This window comes from Mesoplodon bidens, assembly GCF_964165515.1.
Source record: "Mesoplodon bidens genome assembly, chromosome: 6".
Classification (NCBI taxonomy): domain Eukaryota; kingdom Metazoa; phylum Chordata; class Mammalia; order Artiodactyla; family Ziphiidae; genus Mesoplodon; species Mesoplodon bidens.
In genome coordinates this window covers 80,477,026-80,501,546 of record NC_138162.1, presented here as the reverse complement: position 1 = coordinate 80,501,546, position 24,521 = coordinate 80,477,026, and the positions used below count along the sequence as shown (strand labels likewise).

The following is a 24,521-nucleotide window of genomic DNA, read 5'->3' as shown; positions in this document are numbered from 1 at the left end:
TTCCAAATCCCTCTACATTTAGAGCTTGGTCTCTACTAGCAGGTTAGAGTATAAGAATGTACTCCTTTTATTAACTTTTTTGATATCTAATAAGTAATTCTTAGACTTTTCAAGGGAATGGAGTTAAGATTTGGGGAAACAAAAAGGCAGTGAAACCCAATAAAATGTTCAACCCAGTTTGCAGATAAGCACCATGAAATAACTTTAAATAACTTGAAAGAAGGGATACAACAAACATGTCTAGGTCATTCATTCATTATTTATTCATTCTACAGTCACCAAATTTTGATTGAGTTTCCATCATGTTCTAGATGTTCTGTAGGACCTGGGATATAGTTGGTAATTGTCCTAATAGAAATTACAATCAAGTAGGAGACGAAGACAAAAAATAAACAAATCATTAAATAGTTACAAATTCTGATAAGAGTAAAAAGAATTCAAGCAAAAACTGCAATGGGTGATGGAGTGTAAGGCTAGAGAAATCAAGAAAGGAATCTCCAGGGAGACTACACTTATGCAAGACCTGAACCATGAGAAGGAGCTAATCTTGGGAAGAGCTGGAGAAAAGAGCATTAGGAGGAGAAGAAGAAACACTATGTGTAAATACCCTGTGACAAGAAATACAGGAACTAAAAAAAAAAATCAATATGGCTGACACATGATAAATACAGAAAGGTCCATAGTTGAAGCCGGAGAGTTAATAAGCAGGATCAAATCAGACTGAGATGAAGACTTTGGGCTGTATCCTAACTGCCTGGGGAGAACTGGATGGTTTTACTCATGGGGGTGCCTTAATCTGTTTTAATCCTGATTGTTTTCATAAAATCGAACTGATCATTCTCTCATCTGATCTGTAACCAACCATTTAATTGCAAAGAATTTAATTAAGATGCAAAGAAAACTTACACATATTAAAGCCGTATCTACCTATTTTCTTTTTTTTAATGGTAACTATTTTTTTATTTATTAAAAAAAATTTTTAATTTATTTTTGGCTGTGTTGGGACTTCTTTGCTGTGTGAAGGCTTTCTCTAGTTACGGTGAGTGGGGGCTACTCTTCATTGCGGTGCACAGGCTTCTCATTGCAGTGGCTTATCTTGTTGCGGAGAACGGGCTCTAGGTGCGTGAGCTTCAGTAGTTGCAGCACGTGGGCTCAGTAGTTGCGGCACGTGGGCCCTGGAGTGCACGGGCTTCAGTAGTTGTGATGTGTGGGCTCAGTAGTTGTGGTTCACAGGCCCTAGGGCGTGCGGGCTTCAGTAGTTGTGGCGCACGGGCTCAGTAGTTGTGGCTCGTGAGCTCTAGAGCGCAGGCTCAGTAGTTGTAGCACATGGGCTTAGTTGCTCCATGGCATGTGGGATCTTCCCGGACCAGGGATCGAACCCGTGTCCCCTGCATTTGCAGGCAGATTCTTAGCCACTACACCACCAGGGAAGTCCCTATCTACCTATTTTCTAAAATAATAATTTAAGATTTTCGCTTTGAGATAATTTCAGGTACTATAGGACATTATAGTTTTTTCCTCTGTTATCATCCCTCCACTTCCTTATTGGGGAAGGCTTCCCAGGAACACCTGGGGGTCCCATGCAGTCAGCCAGATACCCCATGCCAGCACATGTATTGTTTAGGCTCCTGTGGGTGGCTTTGGCTAGATTTAAAATAACAGCAGTCGGAATCTGATTTATTAGCCAATTTAGAAGCTATTGTTAAGTCAAATTTTTCTTTGCTACCTAATTTTCTAGTTTAACAGCTTCAGGTCAGTAGTAAGTTTGGGTATTATTTTGTTTTCTCCCCAGATGCTTTTGTACATTTCATAGGAGGGTCAAGTAACTTTGAATAATCACCATAATTTTGTATGATTACACAGATACCTTTGGTATTTACTTACTGTGATAGTTATCAGGCCAAGTGTATTTTTTGTATAATTGAAACTTCTTCTTACTCTAGTATCTAGAATATTGTCTTTCAGTCATAAAGACTGCTGGTTTTATGAGCTATCTAACTAAAGTATATGAAACTAATTCTATTGCCTTAAAAATAATTTTATTTTTAATTTATATATTATAAAACATTATGCAATATCTCAAGAGTTTATATTTGAATTAAAACCGTGGCTCTGAAACTTGCTGTGTGAACTTGAATAAGAATTTAACCTTTCTGTGCCTCCATTTTCTCATCTAGAAAATGCACGTGGGGATAAAAGTAGGACAGTAATGAGAAATAAATGAGTTCATATATGTATATGTATATATATTCAGTATATGGAGAACTTACCCCACATTTGCAAGAATCATGTGAATCCTTCAGAAAAATTCATTTTTCCACTTAATAAATACTGTGTCCCGGGCCTTGTGTTAAAAATATTGGCATACCAAATGAATAAGGAGAAATCATTGTCTCACCAGAGAGACCTGAGCTTCTAGCCCAGGACAGGCTGCCCCAGCCAGATGGAACAGGAGAGTAGGGAAGGGATGTGGATGTTAGCAGTAAGAACATAAGAAACCCAGAGCTGGGAAGATCCTACATGCTGCGGAGCAGCTAAGCCCGTGCACCACAACTACTGAGCCCGCACTCTAGAGCCCATGAGCCACAACTACTGAGCCCGTGTGCCACAACTACTGAAGCCTTCATGCCTGGAGCCCGTGCTCCACAACAAGAGAAGCCACCACCATGAGAAGCCCGTGCACCACAACGAAGAGTAGCCCCTGCTTGCCACAACTAGAGATAGCCCATGTGGAGCAACGAAGACCCAATGCAGCCAAAAATAAATAAATAAAAATAAACTAATTAATTAAAAAAAAAAAGAAGAAACCCAGAGCTATTGGGAGAACCATTGGTCCTCCTGTGCTCTGCAGGATTCTTACGTTAAGGTTAGATGCACAAGTTACTTTTTCTGTTTTCAGATTGTGTCAGTGATCAAATACTACCTTCCTTTTGGAATGCAACCAAAAACTTCTATAAATCATTTTGTTTTTAATTGTAGTGGTGTAGTGTGAACAGCACAGATTATAGAACCAGATGCACAGATTTTAGAATCAGATAGACCTGGATTCAAGTCCATTTACTACCCATGTGACTGTTGACAAAAATAATAAATAGTCAGTAATAAGAATAGAAAAGGGTTTTATTTGAGCCAAACTGAGGACTAGCCTGGAAGCCCGCTTCCCAGATTACTCTGAGAAACCGCTCCAGAGAAGGAGGGTTTTCAGTACAGTTTTATATCTTGTCAGAACAAAGAACATTAAACATTTCTTCAGGGGTTACATTTCTTCAGGGTTTCAAAAAAAGAAGAACAGACTAGCATGTACACAGTGAGTCAGTATGGCCTTGGCACCTGGGAAGGTAGCCCTACCATCAGAGGAGTACCAGCATTGGCATTCTAGGAAGAGGGGCATTTTATCTTTATTTTTAATCTGGACATTCTTTATTTCTGGTCAATGTGCCCTTTTCTTTCATTAAAGCAGATGTACAATGTATGTTTGATAGGCCACAAACAGGCTATTTTAGTTAGCATAAAATTCAAATTAATTCATGTATAAGAGTGAGTTCCCTGTATCTCAGTGTGTGAAAATTCCTTTTATTATGACTTACTGCAAGTTTCTTAACTTTTTTGAGTCTTTGGTTTTCTGAGACTATTTCCCCATCTGTAAAATGAAGATAATAATGCTACAAATCTCATAGGTTTGTTGTGAAAACTAAATGAGCTAGGCACTTAGAAGGATTAACACACTTTAGCATATAATAAGTGCTCAAAGTTGTCAATCATCATCTTAACATTATTATAATTAACTAGTATGTTTATTTTAAAGATGAGGATTCATAAAAGTTGTATAAATTGCCCAGTGACTTAATGTGGATTCAAACCCAGTTCTTCCTGATTTCGAAATCCATGTTTGCATTGATTTTATGCCGCCTCATAAGAAAAGCAAAACAAACAAAACAAAAACTGGACCAATCCCTCAAAAACTAGAATCATGTAATCCCCACCACTATTGTTAATTAAAATAAAAATGAAAGGTTCAGAGTTGTTAAAGATGTGATTTCAGAATAAACATCAACAGTGATACATTTTATGGTAGGCTGACAAGAGTAGATAGCAAGTATGGTTTTCATTAGCTTTCTTTGTTAAAATCCTCTTTTGTGCAGATCTCCTGCTTTGAAGATTTTCCAGATCACAGCATGTCTGTTTCCCAGGTGAGCAGACCTTATGGTTCAACACAGTGGTAGCCATTAGTGTCAGAAGCCCAGATGCACAAGGTGGAGTGTGCAGCTTAGGCAGTTTCTCTGCTCTCATGGGTGGGAGTCAGATGGTGTTTGAGAAGGTATACGTGAGGCATGAGCTTGAACTTGTATCTTATTTGAGCATCCATTTAGTCAAAAGATCAGACTTACGCTGCACTGTTAGCAAGGAAATATTGAGCTTCCCTCCAATTCACACAGTTTATTCAAGCAGTAATTTGAGATTCACTGCTTAAATCCCCCTCCCAAAAGATATTCATTCACAAGTTTTGTACCAAGTTGGCCAGATTTGTGGTTTTCATAATGGAGGAGTCTCTAAAATACCTATATTCTCTGTGTGTGTGGTGCAGTTGAGTGTGTGTGTGTATGTGAGACGTCTAGGCTCAGAATAGAGGATATCTGCAATAATCAGTAGCATTGTAAGTATTAAAAGAATGCAAATATTAAGTGGTTTAGAAATGCACATCTCAAATTCCTATAGTTTTAATAAGCCTCCATGGACTCATTAAAATTTTTGGAATTGTACAAAAAAGCAGTCCCCTTTGTGAATGAAAGTATTAGGGTTTCAAAGTTTGCATGAGGATGTATTTTAGCTCTTGGCCTTTGAATACTTGTTATATGTGTGTGTGTGTGTGTGTGTGTGTGTGATTTCTATTTTTGATGAAACAGAAACTGCTTATATACCTTAATGTTTTCCAACTGAAACATTTTATGTATTAAAGCTTTGTACTCTGTTAGTGGAATATACGATCCCCTCCCAGCTGCAGAGAGGAAAGCAGTAAGTAAAGGCAGGTGTGGTTTTCTTCTGTGTTTTCTGAAGCTTATCCTCTTACTGGAACAAGCAAAGGAGGAAGTGAAGGCGTTTTGCTTTGCTTTTCCTAGAGCAGCAGCTTTGGGAAAGACAGTACATTTGACTTCATATTATTAATAATCAATTACTAATATTTTTTCAGCTTTTACCATGTGCTGGTTCCTCTTTTGAGGGTTCTGCATATATTAGCTAATTAACTTCACAGTATTCTTTGACATAGTTAGTAGTATTATCCTCAAGTTACAGATGAAAAAACTAAAGCATGGTAAGGTTAAGAAACTTCCCAAAGCTACATGAAATGGTAAAGCTGGGGTTCAAATCCAGGCCATTGGCTGTATGGCCTGTGCTCTTAAGCACTATGCCAGTGATTTCAGTGAAGGAGATAACAGTCATCATCATCATTCATCATAATTACACTTAAATGTGTGTTTACTATATAAGCACTGTGCCAATTGATTTTAATCTTCACAAACATCTTGAGGTGGAAACTGCTGTGGACCCATTTTACAACATAACTACAACTCTGGGAGGTTAACCGGCCCAGGGCTACACAGCTGTGAGAGGTAAGACTTGAGTTTGAATTAAATCTGACTGCAAAACTAGCAAATAAAGACAGGGAGAAGGAGACACAGACCAATCCCTGCCCATTTCTAGATAACATAGCTTCTCATTAGCCGGAGCTTATCACTACCTCCATTACAGGGGCACAAAAGAGGAAATTACATGCATTTCAGGCTTCAGATACAGTGGAGGTCGGTTTGTAACAGAGGTTCTATATGGCACACTTCACTTAGAGAGGGAGAGACAGGGAGTCAGTTATTAAACTGTATGTTGAGTAAACTAATTAATTCATGAAGAAAAATTTTTAAAGAAACTAAATTATTAGTGAGTTTGCCCTCAGAGCTCCCTGCAGGAACTTTATGAGAAGTAATTGAAGGGACATAAGAGGATTAGACACCATTATACTTAAAGTGCCCTATGACATAATATTGACTATAACCATGAGGAGGGTTTTTACATAATGATACTCCATCATGTGAAGAAGGATCAAAGGTCCAAGATGTCCAGTATGGAGAAGAGGTTTGAGTGGAGCTTGTTGCCTGTCTTTATACTTTTGGAGAACATTCTCTGGAAGAGAAACTTGACTGGGAAGTTCCAGGGAGACACATTTTATTTTAGTTGTAGGAAGAACTTGCTCTCAACTAGAGCTGTCCACCCATGGAATGGGATGCCTTAGAAACACACCCACTCCCTGCCACTGCATGCAGAGGTGGGGATAGCACTCAAGGAGCTGGGGAGAAATGGAGTAGACAACTATTATAATTTTGAGACCTTTTAATTTTATACAGCATAAATGTTGTTTAAGCTACTTAACTGAGTAAGTCATGGGTTTTAATAGATTTTAATGTATGTTAGAATCTATTATCTATAAAATATACCAAAAGGGGAAAAATAAGTGTAGAAAAAATTATTTAATCTATTTGGAAAACATATTTGAAACTAAATTAAGAACTGTTCTGTATCAGTGGAATCTATAAAGAGATTTAATACCTTAGAAAATATTGTTGAAGGATCTAAAATTTCTAAAAATTTTATTTGAGTGCGGTTAAAGCGAAGAAAGAGGAAAAGCATGTTTTTTTGATAAAAATGATAAATTGCCAGTGCTCACAACACAAATGTTTTTCTGATAAAAGTGATGAATTATCAAACACAACAAGTAGGGTGATGATATTGAAATTACAAAATATTAAGGCAAATGAAGTTATCTCGCAAAGGCTTACCCCTGGACTGGTTTCTGCTATTTCACTGGGATGCTTGAATATCGTCCTTCTGAACTAGGTACACTACATTCACTGTGAGAGCCTCGAAATATCTGTTCAATTAACGTGAGATACCTATGAATTTCCGTGTTTTAACAACATTGTGAAAAATTACATTGGAGCATTTTTTTAAAAACACATCTTAGGCGGCAGATTTGGAACACTGAACCACCCGTATACTGTGTCATTTCCTTTCTGTTTTCTTAGGTTTTCATGGATCAGCCCCTTGTATATCTAAGAAATATAAGGGAAGACAGTGTGCAAAGTGGAGCAATGCTATGTAGAGGATGCCATGATTTTTTTAAAGAGAGGGAATGTAGTTTTCAAAAGGAAGGCAGGCAGCCTGTCTGTACTGTGGCTCGTCGTCAGCATTGAGACAGCTCAAATCTTAATCATAATTCTTAAATTTAGCATCATTAAGACAGGAAGTAAAACACAAAGATGATCAATGGGAAGTGGGCTTACATAGCATAGGAGAAAATTAGTTCAAAGGCAGGCTTCAGAGAGCAGAGATTTGATGTGCTGGGCTTGCTATTTTGGGGGATACTGAAAGCTAATGTGGTCATGTCAGGCTTTTAAGTCTGTTGGAATTTATTGTGTAGCTTTGTAAACATCCACATTCATAAAACTGGTAAACAAGCATTTTGGATTTATGAGGTGCAGACGTCTGGGGCTGGGCTTGCTCCTCTCTGCTCTTTCCTCATTAGACTCCTCTCTAAAAGCCAGGAAGACATCATTCCATGTGAAAATATCATTTCTTGAAGCAGGGTGGGATCCTGAAAACTGCTTCAGATGTTGTGATAGCAAACAATTGTGGCCCAAACTATTCCAACAATGGAAGAAAAACCTCCTCTCATGCACTGTCATTCTAATTTGATCTTCACTTCTTTTGCGTGTAATCTCCAATTCTCTAGAGGTTTTGTGCTCGCTCCTCTAACGGCCATTAGAGAGGGCTGTGCATTCTTGTACTTCTCCATTCCGCAGAGTTCCAGACTATTCTCTTTGACCAAAGTTATTCAGTAAAAATTAAGGGGGCTAGGAGGATCAAAGGCTGTGTGTTTTCAGAATGATGCTGTCCTTTTTGTGGGGTCCTTAACAGTGAGGAACAGAGGAGGCAGGGGAGAGGCAACTGCAGTGTTTCAGCATTTTAACCAACCACTTAATAGCAGTTAATAACTTAGGGAGGTTGGTGCCTGGTAGCCTAACCAAAGGCAACATCTTGCAATCTGATGAATACCACTCTGCAGTATAGCATGAGGAAATCCATACTGCTGTCTTAGTTTCCCACTTTTCTTTTTACCCCATTTATTAATCTCATGGTAACTCATAAGAAGCTGTCAGGTTTAATCTGCTTGACTTCATTACCTGGTACTAAAAGTGTATACACTTGTGCATGCTTAAGGGAATCATCAGCAGGTTCCCACCTCAGCATCAGTGCTTGTACCTGGAAGATAAATCATGGTATAAGAAACTCAGTATACGCCAGGCACTGTTCTAAGTGCTTTACTGCTCTCTTAGCTGACTTAGTCTTCACAGCCTTAGGTGTGTGGTTCATTTTTATCTCCATTTTATAGATGAGGACTCTAAGGCACAGAGTAGGCCAGTAAATTACCCAAGGCCAGGGTCAGAATTAGAGTTTGAACCATGCAGCCTGATTCTAGAATTCATGGTATTTACTATATCAACATCAAACCAAAGAAATAATTTGAAACAAATGCTGAGCATTTTTTCTTCATGGTCTTTTAGCTCAACTCTTATGTAGGGTTAAATCACCAGAAAACTGAATCAGCAGCTTAAATGCTGTGGCTGCCGTAACTATGAAAGAAATAGGAAAGAAGATAAAGCTTGTCTTTATAGTCTTGTAGACTGGTTTCAGTCTAAATCCCAGTTTTATTAGTTATGTCATTACTAATTCTTAATTACTCATTAACGAATTTCTAAAGACCTCAGTTGCTCAATCTGTGAGATGTGGATATGACTGTAGCATGTACTACATAGAGTTATTGTTGACGTGAACTTACGTAATGCATTTAGAGTGCCTAGCACAATTCTTGACACAGACATATTAGCTGTTACTGTTTTAAGCTGCCTTTAATCTTTGGTGGAAATAGAATGGTGGCAGATAGTGAACCAACTGTGTGTGTGGGGGGTCTATAAAGTGATATTGGTTAATAGAAGGAAATCAGATGCATGAATTTTATTACACAACGCAAGTCAGTAGTCTGGATTCTACCCATGGACTAGATTTTCTATAAAAAAATCCTTAGTGTTCTTAGATCTGTAACACAGGACCATTGTGAGGGAAATACAGTTGTAATGTGGTGTGTCAGGTATATTACACTCCAGGGAGGTTCCATGTTGCTCCAAATTCTGAATTACAGCAGCGTCTCCGTGTATCACATCTGCTCTCACATCTCCCGTTTCTGCTTCAGAATGCATAGTAGTCATGGAGCTGGGATTTACCATTCACTTCTAGTTAATTAAAAATTGAAAATTAGTACAGTCATAGGGAGGGACATAAAGAGGAAGAATAAGGTGGAAATGCTTTAAGGATGTGAGGGTTCTTCTGGGCAGTTGTCAGTCAGCTGCACTCACTGACGTCTGATTCTTCAGGGTGGGGGCGTTTACGTGGGGCTTGAGACTTCCTCTTCCCACCCACCTCACTGCCTTCAACTGGGAGAGTTCTCCTTTATGCTTTCTCACCACCGGAGCCCTAAAGACTATTCACACCAACGCAGCAACTCTCTCTTAAAGCTACCCGTAGGAAATGGTAGGGGTGGGTATCCCCAATTCAGGAAACTCCATCTTTTATAGAAAGCATTCCATGTGGCACCTTAAGAGTTAAACTTTTGTTGCAGATGGAGTATCAAGTGGCTTTTCAGGATGGGATAACCCCCGTTATCTAAAAGGTAAGCCAAAGATACATTAGTTTACACTGCTTTCTATGAAAGGAATAACTCAACAGTCCCCCCTGTGTGTGTTAGTTTGCTTCTCTCTCTGCCGTCTGCCTCCTCTAATCTATATAATGTATATATCAGGGTGAGGACTGTCAATCACAGTTAATAAAAAACCCAGAACATGACAGAGATCCCTTTTATTGTAGATCCATTTTACAGTAGCTCTCAATTTATTGTGTCACATAAATCAAAAGTATTTATCTTATCATTCGGAGGCATTCCCTTCTCCTTCTGTGTCCTAGCCCCTCCCCCCTGTGTCAGTTCCCAGTCCCTCAGAGATGCTTTGTACCAGAAAGTGCAAGTTCCCCATTCTGGCTTTATTGATGTTCCCTTTTGCTCTCTTCCTGGCTCCCCCCCAAACCAAGTGAGCAGAACAAATGGCCAGGGTTTTCCCCCAGTGCCTGACCTGCGTTTACTGGGAGGAGGGTAGGAGAGGGAGCGCACATTCTGAGCAGGCTGCTCTGACTCCGACCGCGGGCTGTTCCGTGCAGGCTGTCCCTCTCCTTCAAAACCGTGCATCCCCTCCCCGAAGCAGCAGGCAGTGTGCCTCCATTCAGCCACATTTGGTATGCATGAGCACGGCTGCAGGGAGAGGGGAGGTGGCTTTCTTAAGAAGGTTCAGTGGCTCAGGCAACGCCACTTGACTAGTCTCCCAAGTTGCAGGAAGCCTTTGCCCTGATGGAATTCTCAGGTGTGGAGATGACCATGGGATGCCAGGGCTGTGGGGGACCGTTTATTTTCTAGGCACTGCTCAGGTTTGCGGCTTCTGGTTTTCCCGGTGGAATTTGGACGGGGTCATGAATCAAACTGATGCTCCTCGACCCCTAAACTGGACCATCCGGAAGCTGTGCCATGCAGCCTTTCTCCCATCTGTCAGACTTCTTAAGGTACTGTAACTTGCTGCTTTGAATGGCTCTCATTGTGCTTTGCAGGTCTAAATACCCAACTTTGCTCTTGGGCTGGGACACACCTTTTGGGGAGTATAGATGTCTTGGAGTACTGGCCCTGTTGCCCATGGCTGGAGAGAGGTTCTAAACGCCCCTCACCCCATGGTGTCAGGGAGGGAGGATGGTCTGAGCCACATTTGAGAATGAGATTGTGGTGGTATAGAATGGACTGCCTGAGTGCTCCCCACCCCCAAAATCCCTAAAATAGAATTAATTAACTTCTTTGGGAGGGTGGGAACAGTGGTGGGAGTGAAATCTCTTATTCCCCTGTGTTTGGCTCCTGGATTCTTTTCCCTCCCTGGGGAAGCCTTTTGACCCAGTTTTCCTTTAAATGGAACCTGGGAGAACAAAGGATTCTCCTTATTAGTTTAAAAGCCCTGTGTCCTTAGGTGGTCTCTCAGATAAAGACAAAGAACAAGCCTCATCAGATTGTGACTTTTCTGGTGACTTTTTTTTTTTTTTAAGGCATGATAATTTTAGTCCCTTAAGTGAAGTCGGTAGTGGGAAATTATTGTTAAATATATACCGGGTGTATGCCTCAAGCTTTCTCTCTAGCTGAGTTACACAAAAGAATGGTACTATACCTGAGCTAGGATGCTACCTGGTGTCTGCAGCACTCATCTTTCTAGAAGCAAATACATTAAAGATACTGAGAAATTCCCCACAACTTCATAATAATTCATCTTCATCATCTTGCCTTGTAGGGAAGGAAATACAAGTAAAATTTAAAAGGTGCAGAAAACAAGTATTATTTTCCCTCAGAAAAGAGAATGTGGTAATACTTATTTGGGAAAAGTGCATATCTCTGGAGGTTCCTCCCACATCCATGTGGAGTTAAAAAGGCAAGGTGAAGTTTTTAATTCTCTTTTCCATATTAATATGATACTGTGATATAATGACCACTGGACCTTGAGTCCAGTGTCACAATAGAGGATTAATAAGTTAACCCTAAATAAATTACACTTGCAACATTTTTTTTTTCTGAGGCTGTGTTCTAGTTGGGTCAAATTTGATGTAGACAATTAGTTCTGTACAGCTAAGTGGCTTCTTACAATGGAGTATTACCTTGTCTGAGTTTCCTTGATTCTGTTCAGCACAAACTGAGATTAACTTTCTCAAAGGCTACCCTCACATACTGTTCAAACACTTATCATATTGTTGTTATGATGGTGGTTTGCTTCCCTAGAAGAGTATTTTGGAGGAAAAGCAGGTTTGAGAGTGGGAGAGAAGTTTCCTTGGATATAAGGGCTTTTGCTATATTGGAACTACATGTGTGATAGGGCATGAAAAAGAATGAGTCCAGGGAACCAACAAACAAATGTAAATTTTCTTCCAGAATTACTCCTGAATCCAGGGTCTGGGGTGAAGAGTGTCTTGTCAAACCTAACTATGACTGAGAAAATTGACTTTAGCAATTCCATGTGCAATAAGAAGCATTTTTCAGTTAAATCATTCATTGGCTTTACCCCAAAGTAATGCTTTTTAACTTACATAATGATTTTTTAAACAGGTGTGTGTATACCACCTTCAATATATTATTCATTAATACTCTCATTTTTTTAATGGAAATGTTATTTATCATTTGCTAGTCACAAAACCAGCAGAGAAGTATCTCTTTGAGGTATATTACTTATTTTTAGAAGAGCTCTCATCTTTTTTAGCTGAAAGTACCATCCATGCTATATACCAGCGGACATTGTCAATACTACACCAAATACCCATGGTTGGCATACAGCTCGGTCTTACCATGGTTTATTAACATGGTGCTTTATAACAATTCATTCTAATAAAGTGCATTCATGAGTATCCTTCCAATTCTCTCAATATCTGAAAGATAGGATTGTTTTACCTGAGAACTTTCTTTCCAAATGACATCTGTATGTTTTGAAAGATTATACCTATCCTAGGAGACTTCAGATATTGAGCACATTTCAAACTAGAAAAAAAAAGTGCTACCAAATTCGTTCAGCAATATTTGGAAAGAAATAAAAGCTGCTTCTGTATATGAGTTATTGTATTATCAACATTCTGGATATGAATGCCATGTAATTTTTTCCCCTCTGGATTGTTGCTGTCATTGTCTTTGCTTTCCTAGTCCCTGTGTATTCTTGCTCTGCTTTTACATTTCGAGTAGAAGGGAAGTTTCTGAGTAATCATTTGCAACTGTTGCTCAGTGTTCTTCCTGGTTTAGTCTATAAATTAAATATTTAATAACAGCAATCCTACTGTTCTTTCCGTACTTTCTGCTGGTTCTCTCCCACTCCTCCTCCTCTCTCAGTCTCTTATTCTGTCCCCCACACTACCACAACCGTGTTAGTATAATGGATGGATTCTCTGGAGTCTATTGAAATTGTAAGTGAATAAACCCAGTTCTCCTATTCAATAGGTAATGTTTGTTCCTCTTTCAAGCTTTTTCTGGTGTGATATGCCCTTTCCAGTGCCCTGACTTGTCAGTAAATGCAGTTTAGGACATGATGGCATGATTAGATTTAACTAAACTCAGATCGCTCACCGTTTCTGACAGACTGGGCTCAAGCCAATTTCCCTCCCTATCCTTTCCTTGAAAATGTGTGTTTCTTTGCTAACTTAGTTCAATACCATGCTAATGTTTAGAAATGGCTTCATAATCCTGTTTCCTGTATTTCCCATTTCCTAATGAAAACGGGATAGTAAAGAATTAGAAGAGAAAGGCCAGCATTTGAAGCATGAATTAAACCCAATGAGTGTTAGAATATACTTATTATTCCTTCTGAAAACATCTCATTTGTTGTTTTGTCCGTCTCAGAGAAAATTTTGAACATGCCAACCAACTCACATTTTGAATTTGGGATTGCATTCAGAAATATCATTTGAAAATGAATTTTTGAACAGGCACATGACCATGATAGCCAAAAGTCAGAGGCTGTTTTCAAACGGATACATTTCAAATGGGACCCTTTCCAAAATGTTTCTCTTCAGTTGTCATTTGCTTCATTCTTATATGTTTCAAGATTTCATCTTACTATTAATCTCCAAAAGTCTAATTTATTTCAGTGATAGAATGTTCTTAGCATATTTTATATTCATTGTAAGGTGTGTCTCTGACGTTGTTTTATTTGGGAGATTTTATTTTGGTTACTTCTGTTGAATTTGAATATCAGTTTTAGAGCAGAGAGCTTCCTTTGTATTGACGTCTTGGTAGACTTAGTAAAGGGGCTTCTGAAAAGTGGATTGTTTTGGGGAAAAGGAAACTCTGCACTTGTAACAGACTTTGGATACACATGTTTAAGCCAGTTTCTTAATGAAGACCAAATGGTCTGTATCATTTTATGATTTTCAAAGAAAAGAGTATGACTTTGCCACTTTGAGTAATGTCAGAAAGAGATTAACGAAATTATACTTTGGACAGTTAGGCCTAAACACTGGGTCCTAATTCCTTCATGTTCCTAATCACCTGTGTGACCTTGGGAAATTACTTAACCTCTCTGTAACTTGGTGTCCTTCTCTTTAAAATGAAGAGTTTAGGTCTTGACTTAGATTCAATGCTATGATTCCCTGTGGTGAAGGCTGCCATGCACTGCGGGCATGGAAGAACATAGTCTATTGAGGCTAAAAGTAGTTAATGTGGATTGAACATTAAACTGGAAGGACTAGAACAGTCAAGAGTTTAGATCATAAAGGGCCTTGTCTGCTAAGGCAAGGCAGTTGACAATGATCCTGAAAACGAGGGAGGGCCATTAAAGGGCTCTTAGCAGAGAAGTGGTTGCTAGATTCAGCTATTAATTAAATAGATTGCTTTGGCTGTAGTGTCTAGAGTGGATGGGAGATGGTAGGATTGGAAGCTGAGAGATTAAATTAGAGGCCTGAAGAGTTCATGAGGACCAGGGCTAAGGCAAAAGTAATGAAGGTAAAATAAATAGGGACTTGTTAAATCGATTAGTTGTGGTGGAAGAAAGAATTTAGGATACCTTCAGATATCCTACTTTACTGTCTGATGGTCCCAGTGGTGGTGGTTCCAGTGTCTGAGAATAAAGGTCCTGAGAAGGAAAGATAGAACTTCTTGATTGGTGGTTCTTTGGTGAGCTAGAAAGGGTATGCCAGTTACTAATTCTAGTGGGACTGAGACAAAAGTAAGGAATGTAACTTCATGTCATTGATGAGTAAGAGCCCCATTGGATGCCTGATAGCAGAACTCTTTGATTAAATAATATACAATCAGAAATATCACTTCTAGTTTTCTTAGATTGTTTTTTTTTGCTCCTATAAAACAATGCATAGTAAATTCCCAGTTTTTTGAAATCCAGTCAAAAAGCTCAGAGTTTCATTTTATTTTTTTCCCTCCTTTCCCTCTTTTATGTTATTATGCAAAGAGGGATAAATGAAGGTGAACTGGGTATGACACAAGAGAAATAATTGAAAGAGCAGTGATCAAGTTAGGCTACCAGATCACAAATACTGCCCAAGTACCAATGTTTTCTACTCCTGTAATTTCATGTCATGGTAACCAATGTCCATTGTATTGTCCCTGAAGTGTAGCAAGATCCTGATGACAAAATAAGTTGGGTCTGTCTTCTACAGTTGATGCCAGGCATTCCAGAAACTGACTTCCCTTTGCTGTTCTCAAACTCTTAGAAAGCAATTATGTTGAGATTCATTTCAATTTGTGTGTTAAATTTATTACTTTTAATGTCTTCTTTTCACATCTGAAATTCTGAATCTTTACATGGCAGGTAGAATAATATTAATACACCAGAGCTTTTCCTTAGCCAGGACAAGGCACTCCTAAACCCATGCTGGTGAGTAGCCGTTAAGTTTCCACAGGAAGAGAGGAAACATACACCTATTATATCTAGACATGTTCATGAATGGTGGTAAGTGAGGTCAGGGAACTTGTTATGGACCAATTCCACTAAGCACCTTAAAGATGGGAAACTTGAAGAATAAATTGCTTTTAGGAAAATGCAGTGTGTGGTTAGGCAAATTTTAAGGGCTACTAATAAAGAAACTTCTGTCTTTCCATCTCAGCATGCCAGCCTCAGCTTCCCTTTAGGAAAATAAGAAAAAGAAAAGAAAACGTGCCCAAACTAAAACCCAGGAGAGACAAAATCTGTCTGGTGTGTTTCAAGTGGTAGCTTCAACTCAGACTGCTGAACAGTGACCATGTGATTTGCCTTTGTGTGAAATGTTCCTCAGGCAGCCTGAAGGAAATTCCTGAGGCAACTAGAAACCTGTCTCTCTGGAGAGCTCTGTCTTCTGATGCCCACTATTGTGGAGTAAAGAATGAAAGTGTATGGTCACTGCAGAATGAGGAAGGGCATAGCTGGGATGTCCAAGCTCAGGACCATCTGGTTCTGGGATGACTTGTGGAGTCACAGTAAAATGGGGCAAGGTCTGTGTCAAGGAAAAGGGTTCTGCCTTCCCTGTAGATGACTTCCTACAGGGGGCAGGTGGGGAGGCGTGGCGGGGGGGCGGGAACACTGCCTCTCAAGCAGTGGCTCTACATCCTCCCCCTCTCTCAGTCTGTTGGTATAATCTCAACTGGCTCCAAGCTCATCGGCGGACAACTAGGTCATATCCTTTCTCCATTTCCATTAGCTAACATGAAAAAGAGTTTTAAAGACTGTGGCTCACAAAAAGTATTCAGTAAATGTTTATTGAAAAATAAATGAGTGAAGGAACATGTAAATGATACGTGATATGCTAAGAATGCTTAGGAATCACTTGGGGAGCTTGTGAGCAAAGCAGATATTCATGTCCACCCCTTGGGGGTGCTGACTCAGTAGGTAGGTTGTGGGCCCAGGAACTTTCATTTTAACAAGCTCTCTTAGTGATTCTGGTATGAACACCCCTTAGAAGGACCGCACACTGAGAAAAACTGCCGTAGATTCAACTGAGCTGGAGGGAAACTCAATTAAATGCCCTCTCTCTTTTGCTGGCATCTGGGCATAACAGATTATGTGTTAGTTAACAGTGGGAGCAAAGGGTTTTAAGTGAACAGTTCACAGGTTTTCAAAATTTTTAATCATGAAAGATCATTTATATAGAGAAGTAATTGAGTTCAGCTGCCCCGTCTTGGTTTGTAGATGACATAACATCATAAAGTGAAGGAATGTTTGTCCCTATTCTTTTTCTTTTTCATTTATCTATTTGAGATTTCTCTGTGTATTATTTTCATGATGTTCTTCAGGCACATGACATACAATTCTAGATTTTTCTATCCTACTGAATTTATATAGAGATATGATTGTGAGCCAGAGCGCCCAGAGGTAGTGTCCATCGTCAAGATTCCGGAGCATCCTGCTTATGCCCCCTTTAAACTTCCCTGTGATGGTACTTGGAATTGCAGTGGTCACTCAGTGCATATCCCTTAGATTCCAGTAGTCTGTGATAATACCAGCTGAGCAGTGGCCAGTTAACTTTGGGACCAAGGCCAAAGCAGCCATAACTGATGACTACATTAGTAGAGATAATACCCCCACCACTGCCCCCTGTCTGCTCTACCCTACATCCTTCTGAAACTAAGGAAGAGATTCTGGACAGGGAGGGTGAGGAATAGAACATCCAGGGCTTTCATTTGAAAAAGCATGTTCAAACTTAAAATTTATTTTATATTTGAATTTTTTAAATGATGCCCGGTATTAAATATTAAATGTGGAAAATTGAGCTGAACAAAATTTTCTCGGCTCCTGAGCATGTGAGAAAGATACAATGATATAATTGCTTGGGTAAGGTGGGGGCAGGTACCTCTAAGAGGGAGATATTTAATTTTTACATTTGTCTCACATAAAATTTATGTTTAAAGCATTTGGGAATTTTGTTCCAGCCATTGGCTCTTCTCTACTTCCATTTTCAGAGGCACATGCATAGAAGTTTGCGGTTTAGGGATAGCATTAATAACTTTTGCTTCTTTTCCCCCAAATAATTAAAGAATTTCAAAGTTTAATATATAGAGAGACAGACAGATAGGTGATAGTTAGATGATAGATAAGTGATAGACAAATAGAAAGATAGATAGATAGATGGAAGGAAGGAAGGAAAGGAAGGAAGGAAGGAAGGAGTGTTTCTCAAAGTGTGGTCTAAGACTGCCTGTTGTAAGTCTGACTGAGTCTTAACTTCTTCCCTAATCATTCAGCCATTGCTGAAATAAGCAAGCTCCCTCACACCTGCTCCTTTTCCTCTGTTTTCTCCCAATTGCTAGAATCACCCATTCACCAGGTTGTCCAAACTGGAAAACTTGGGCTTATGCCTTTTGCTTTGTTTGCTCTCATCCATTACATAATCAGCCACAGCTCTGCCACGTTTTCTCATAAATATGTCTCTGATCCACCCGCTTCTGTCTATTCCTAGTTCCCAAGACCAGTCTCTTTCTCTTGGGCCCAAAATACTACAGCTGTCTACTTCAAATTGATCCTTTCCAGAGCCACCAGAATGGTCCACTTAAAATGCAGGTAAGACCAGGATACTGCCATGTTTGACATTTCTTGTAGAATAAAATCCTAAGCTCCTTGGATTGATATATAAGACCCTCTGTGATCTGTCCTCTGCTTACTTCTCTGCCTTTATACTTTGTTTTTCCCTTTCTCATATCATGAAATTCCTTTTAGCTGGGCTTTTTGCACAAGCTATTTCCATTGCCTGGAAAATCTGAACCACATCTTTTCCTACCTGACTCCTGCCCATATTTTAATACTCAACTCAAGTGAGTTGGATGAGTTCAAGAAAAATTTCCTGAATCTCTAAAGCCAGATTAGGCTCTTCTTTTATTCATAAAAAAATTCATAAAAATCAGTGAGTATTTCTGTCTTTGCTTTTAGCATGTTGTAGCATTATTAGCTCTTTCACCTCATTCTGAAGAGCTTCTTAAAATTAGGAACCATATCTTAGACAATTTCCTGGGTACATCATTTAGCAGAGAGCACAGGATAATTGGGGTGCTAGATGAATAGGTAAATGTTAGAGAGCATGCATAACTGTGCTCTTGATGCAGTGCTCTGAAGCCACTGCTTAGAAGAACCAAATGGTTTTATAGGGTCTTGGCATTTTTGTCTAATTAAAGGATACTTTGAGCTTGAGTTGATATACTTCATATGTTCCCCGAATTGGAAGATTAGTTAGGGAATTGAACTAATAATTATTACTCAGTAAAAGTGATGCAGATAAAATATGTACTCAAGGAAGAAACTGTAAGTGGGTAGCACCAGATGTCTGCTTTGAAAATATTTACTGAAAGTGAAAGTGAGAGATTGAAATTACTTCATCTATTGCTTAATTTAGTGATCTAAGAGACTTTAATATGTTACTTTCAATAATGTTGGCTGGGTTACACTGTGAATTAGAGAAAGTACTATTAGAAGAAAAACTACACTGTTAAACTCAGGCTATTCTTGCTTTAATCTTTAAATATGCCATTGGCTAATGTCTAGAGATAATTATGTACATAATTATATTGAAGTATTTTGTCATTTTCATTTAAAGGCAAATGTGGCTTAGGATTTGTTTTTCTGTTAGCATTAGGTTATTCAACTGTATCAGGTATCATGGATAGAAATATTTTATTATATCAGGTATCACGGATAGCTGGTATAAAATAGAAGTTTTAGTTTATCCCATTGTGACAACCAAAAATGTCTGCACACATGGTCAAATCTCCTTTTGAAGGCAAAATCATCCCCAGTTGAGAAGCGCTGCTTTTAAACATTTCCTCTTAAAGATGGAGGGTAGGTAATTGATTACACTGGAAACCCAACAGATACATCCTAGTGATGTAAAAGGGATGCTTTAACTTTAGACACACTTCCTTTTTCATTTTATAAAACACTGAAATTTACATTTACATTTACATCCCAATTTACATTTGGGAAATTAGCTGGTCAAGTTCTAGTCACTAAACACAGAAAGGCTAAGGGATTATTTTCTCATCTTATTGTCAGTCATCTCTTGTAAGAAAGTTGAATGTGGCCAGTTTGTCTGAAAGTGTTTGAATTTCCATATATTACTGCTTTATGAATTACAAGCAGATCAATCAATTGATTGATGTGTTAAGCAAAATATTTAATTTTTACCATTATTTTATTCTACAGTAACGTCTACTTAGAACTATTTAAGAATAATACAATATCAAATTCATTTCAATGAATAAATGAAGAAAATATTTTACTTCATCAAGATGAATTTTTTGTATAATGTTAGCTTATGTGAGCAAAGATTCTGAGATAAACCTAGTAATTAGCACAAGGAGGCTACATAAGTTAAGGATGAGTATAATTAAAGCTAATTTTTAACCATTAAATTGAGCATGATCACATGGACAGAAATACTAGGTTTTAGCCCTAATTCTGATTAATTAATATCCTAGCTGAGTTACCTAGAGTAAATAGTTTTATCTTTAGTTTTCTCCTCTATAGAATGACAGGATTGGGTTAGATAAGGGTTGGCAAACTTTTTCTATAAAAGGCCAGATGGTGAAGTGGCTTTGTGGGTCATGGATCCTGTCTGTCACAACTGTTCAGCTTTGCCATTGTAGTTTGAGAAAGCAGCCACCTACAATACATAACAAATGAATGTAGTTGTGTTCCAGCTAAACTTACTTACGAACACTGTGCTATGGTCTGAGTGTTCATGTGCTGAAGGTCCATATATTGAAATCCTAACCCCAAAGGGGATGGTATAAGTAGGTGGGGCATTCGGGAGGTACTTCAGACATGAGTGTGGAAACCTTATGAATGGTATTGGTGCCTTGTAAAAGAGGCTCCAGAGAGCTCGCTATCCCCTTCCAGCAAAGAGAAGTCTGTGCCCTAGAAGAGGGCCCTACCCTGACCACGGTAGAACCCTGATCTTGAGCTTCCAGCCTTCAGAATTGTGGGCAATAAATTTCTGCTGTTTATAACCTGCCCAGTCTGTGGTATTTTGTTATAACAGCCTGAACAGACTAAGACAGATTGAAATTTGAATTTCATGTAATTGTCACATGTCATGAAGTATTATTCTTATTTTCATTTTTTCAACCAGTTTTAAATGTAAAAACTATTGTTAGTTTATTGGCTATACACAAACAGAGGGCAGGTGGTAGTTGGCCTGTGGAGTGCAGTTTACCAATCATGAGATGATTGTTAAGTTCCCTTATAGCTCTAATATTCTTGGATTAATTCATAATAATAGAAAGCCATTTCATGCTCCTATTTATTTTAAAATTAGTTTGATATTTGAAAGAGCTGAGAGTAAATCATTTATTATAATAATGTTATCTCATGCTCACTGGAGAGCGGTGTGGAGTAGACTTACTGTCTCGTGATGTAGCTCACATTTTGTAAATGTTAGTAGGGAATGCTTGTTTTCTATCTCCAGCAATCTGAATGTCTCTGTCCTTCAGAAGATGTCATTATTCACAAACTATTTTGAAAGGTACAGAGACTACAAGTGAAATGATATTAAAACAACATTAAAAAGTCCTTTTCAGTTTACAGAGTTCTTTACTTTACATCAAACAAACTGAACTTCAGAGCAACCCTGTGACACAAGTATAGAAAACACGGCTATCCCTCTTTCGAGCTGAAGAATTGACCCACCTAGGTTACCCACATCATTGGACTTTGCTGTTCCCGAGCTCAGAATTCCCTCTGTTGTGCGCTTCTTACATCTGCTCCATCCCCACCACCTTCACTCTCTCTGCATCTGAAACCCAGCTAGATGATAGCGTTACTTGTGCATTGGTAATACACACAAGCGGATCATTTGGGTACTTGCTACCAAAATAATTAAATGGCATATTCTCAAAATGATCATTGACAAAATAGGAAAACTTCTCCAAATTTTAATTTCCTTAATTATAAATTAAATAAAAATATTGCTTTATGTTCATAAATTAATATGTTTGGTGTTGGCATACTCTATAGCCAGTATTCAGTTAATATGAGTTCCTCCCTTCCAGCCTAATAAAACAGAAATGGTGCAGTGCAAATGAACAAAATTCAAGATGTCTTTTGTAATAATTTGGGTTTAGGTAATACATACTATTCAAATGCAGCTAATTACACTTTGTAGTTATTGTAGGTTGTATTAGTTAGGGTTCTCCAAGGAAACAGAAGCGTGTGTGTGTGTGTGTGTGTGTGTGTGTGAATAAAAAGATTTATTTTAAGGAATTGGCTTACATGATTGTGGAAGCTTGGCAAGTCCAAAATCTGATGATGGACACTGGCAGGCTGGAGACTCAGGAAAGGCCTGCAGTTTTAGTCCAAAGGCAGTCTTCTGTAGAACCAGGAATCACTGATATTGCCGATGATTTTCAAAGTCAGTCTTTTGGAGAATTCCGTCCTGTTTGGGGGAGGGTCAACCTTTTGTTCTATTCAGGCCTTCAACCAACTACATGAAGCCCACTCACATTATGGGGGGCAATCTGCTTTACTCAAATAGCACTGATTTAAATGTAAGTCTCAGCCAAACACACCCTTACAGAAATATCCACAATAATGTTCGGCCAAATATCAGAGCACGGTGGCCTAGACAAGTTGACACATAAAATTGGCCATTGCATAGATCACTGTTACAGTTAAAGTTATTATTTTAGATGTAACAACATGAACTTGAACTGTGAAGGTCCATTTATATGTGGATTTTTTTTTCAGTAAATATGTACTGCAGTACTACATGATCTGAGAGGTTGGTTGAATTCAAAGATGTGGAACTGTGGATATAGACGGCTGGCTTTAAAGTTACTTGCGGATTTTCAACTGTGTGGAGAGTCATTGCCCCTAACTTCTGTATTATTGTTCAAGGGTCAACTGTACTTTGCTTGCAAATAACAGAAATCCACTCATGCTAACTTAAATAAAGATTTTCTTCTAAGGCTAATCTCTGGGGTATCTAGCAACTGGAATGGAAATACATCCAGACAACACAGGGACCCAAGCTTCACTGTGATGGGGCCCTAGAATCTCTCATTTTGGCTTCTCTTAGCCCATCTATTCTGTATTCCCATTTTTCTTTGTAGACTAGCTTCCTCTATCACTCTATATTTCTCTCATACTTGCCACAGTGTGCAGTTCTATATGATCTTGCTGTTGCATTCCTTACATCTTACCAATTTGTCTCTCCCATTCTCCTAAGGAATCTCCCTGACTCAGGTTTGGTCAGATATCCATCCTTGCCTACATATCTTTGGTCAAGGAAATTGAATCACCTGATATAAATATGGCCACCTAGACACATTCTTCTAGTAGGTGATCTGGGCAGGGGCAGATTCTCTTAGCAAGGATAGTAGGCACAACGCTTCACTAATTCAATTAGCATGAATCCCCTACACACACAATAGCTTAATGTTTCTGGAAGTCATCCAGGCCCAAAAGTTACAGCAAGTAATCCAAAACTAAAATTTCATTCTGCAAGTGCAGATAAACAGTCTGCACCTTTTCACTAATATGTAACAGGAGGAAATGGATCCCAATTATAGAACCTGATTTTATGTGTACTATAAAGACAATATTTCTGAGGAAGGGGGTTAGAGAACCAGGGAAAATAGTAGGCTCTCCTCCATTAGAATCAAGAAGAAATGCTTTTTAGAGTCCACTACAAGATGGCATGATGGGCTCCAATGTCCCTTAAATGCCTCCTTGAGTTCTCCCATTTTTTCATGGTTTCACCACTGCTGAAAGGTCCTATGGAGCTTTTAATGGGGTTTGTCAGCTCTTCTCACTGAATGAAATTGCACCATCCCAAATGTATATCCCTGAGAAAAGCAAAATAGCACATTGTTTAGAAGTAGTAACGTGATGGTGAACTAAATATGAGAAAAGTTTTATGTTTTTAAAAAATTAACCATGCTAAAGGAATTCAGTCTGAGAGATTAGTGTTTTAATCAGGATATTCCTATTTTCCTCAGTGTTCATTTGAAGGGGAAAAGTTCATAGATTTTTAATGCTGTCAAAGTGAGTATTGTTTTGTTTCTAGGTGTACAGCAAGCAATTCACAAATCAAAACAGGAATATAAAATTAGCTTTTCTCCCCATTCATTTATTCATTCTTCACACTCTTATTCATTCTACAATTATCTATTGCTATGTGTCAGAAATGCGCAAAGGTATTAGAAATTCAGAGATGAAGAATAATAGGCTCCCCATCAAAAGGAGGTAAAATGAAGTTAGGGAGACAGACAAGCAAATTGGAAGGGATACTGTGGTTTGATAATTGGTGAACATAGATAAGGGGCACCAAATAATAGCCTGGAAGGTACTAGAAAAGGTAACTCCTGAACTGAATATTGAAAGAGATACCTATGGGAAGTTAGGTGGAAAGAATATTCCAGATAAATAGAGTGGCATGTACAAAGGCAAGGCGATCCTGGAGAGTATACCCCATGGAGAGCACTCTCATGAGGGAAGCTGAAGTATCAAGTGTAAAGGGGTTGTCATGGAGAGAAATGGGCCAAAAAGAGTGCCATGTAGCTAAGGGACTACTTCTGGTGGTGGGTGTGGGGTGTATTTATATTGCTCTGGCGTGTACAGCTCGTACTCACTTGACAGTCTGCCCAGTTTAGGCTGCTCACATTGAAGTGCAAGCTGCCACCTCCTCACCCTCTGCCTCAGAGAAGCTCTGTAGATAGTACCACTGCCCCCAGCTGTGCAAATGCAGAGGCGAACTCAGATTCATTAATCATTAAATGTAGGAATTGTTCAGCAGCTGCAGGATGCTCTATTAAGAGTGTTACACTGTAGGAGAGCTCTTCATTTTTCTTCTCCTTCTTCCTTTTTTTTGTGCCCCTGGCAAACTCACTTTGCCTC

At 38.8% G+C, this 24,521-nt stretch overlaps 1 protein-coding gene across 21 annotated transcripts in view; it reads left to right on the top strand.

Moving 5' to 3' along the window:
• TRPM3 (transient receptor potential cation channel subfamily M member 3) overlaps positions 1 to 24,521 on the top strand; it is a gene marked incomplete at its 5' end in the record, with an annotated part of 811,488 nt that overhangs the window by 291,957 nt on the left and 495,010 nt on the right. For 15 of the 21 annotated variants that reach the window (XM_081236458.1, XM_081236463.1, XM_081236459.1 and 12 more), the window contains one exon: positions 10,534 to 10,710. The exons of the other annotated variants lie outside the window; for them this stretch is intronic. In XM_081236458.1, coding sequence (XP_081092584.1) covers positions 10,534 to 10,710 — 177 coding nt within the window. Of the gene's footprint in view, positions 1 to 10,533; positions 10,711 to 24,521 lie in introns of those variants that run through there. 21 annotated transcript variants of the gene reach the window in all.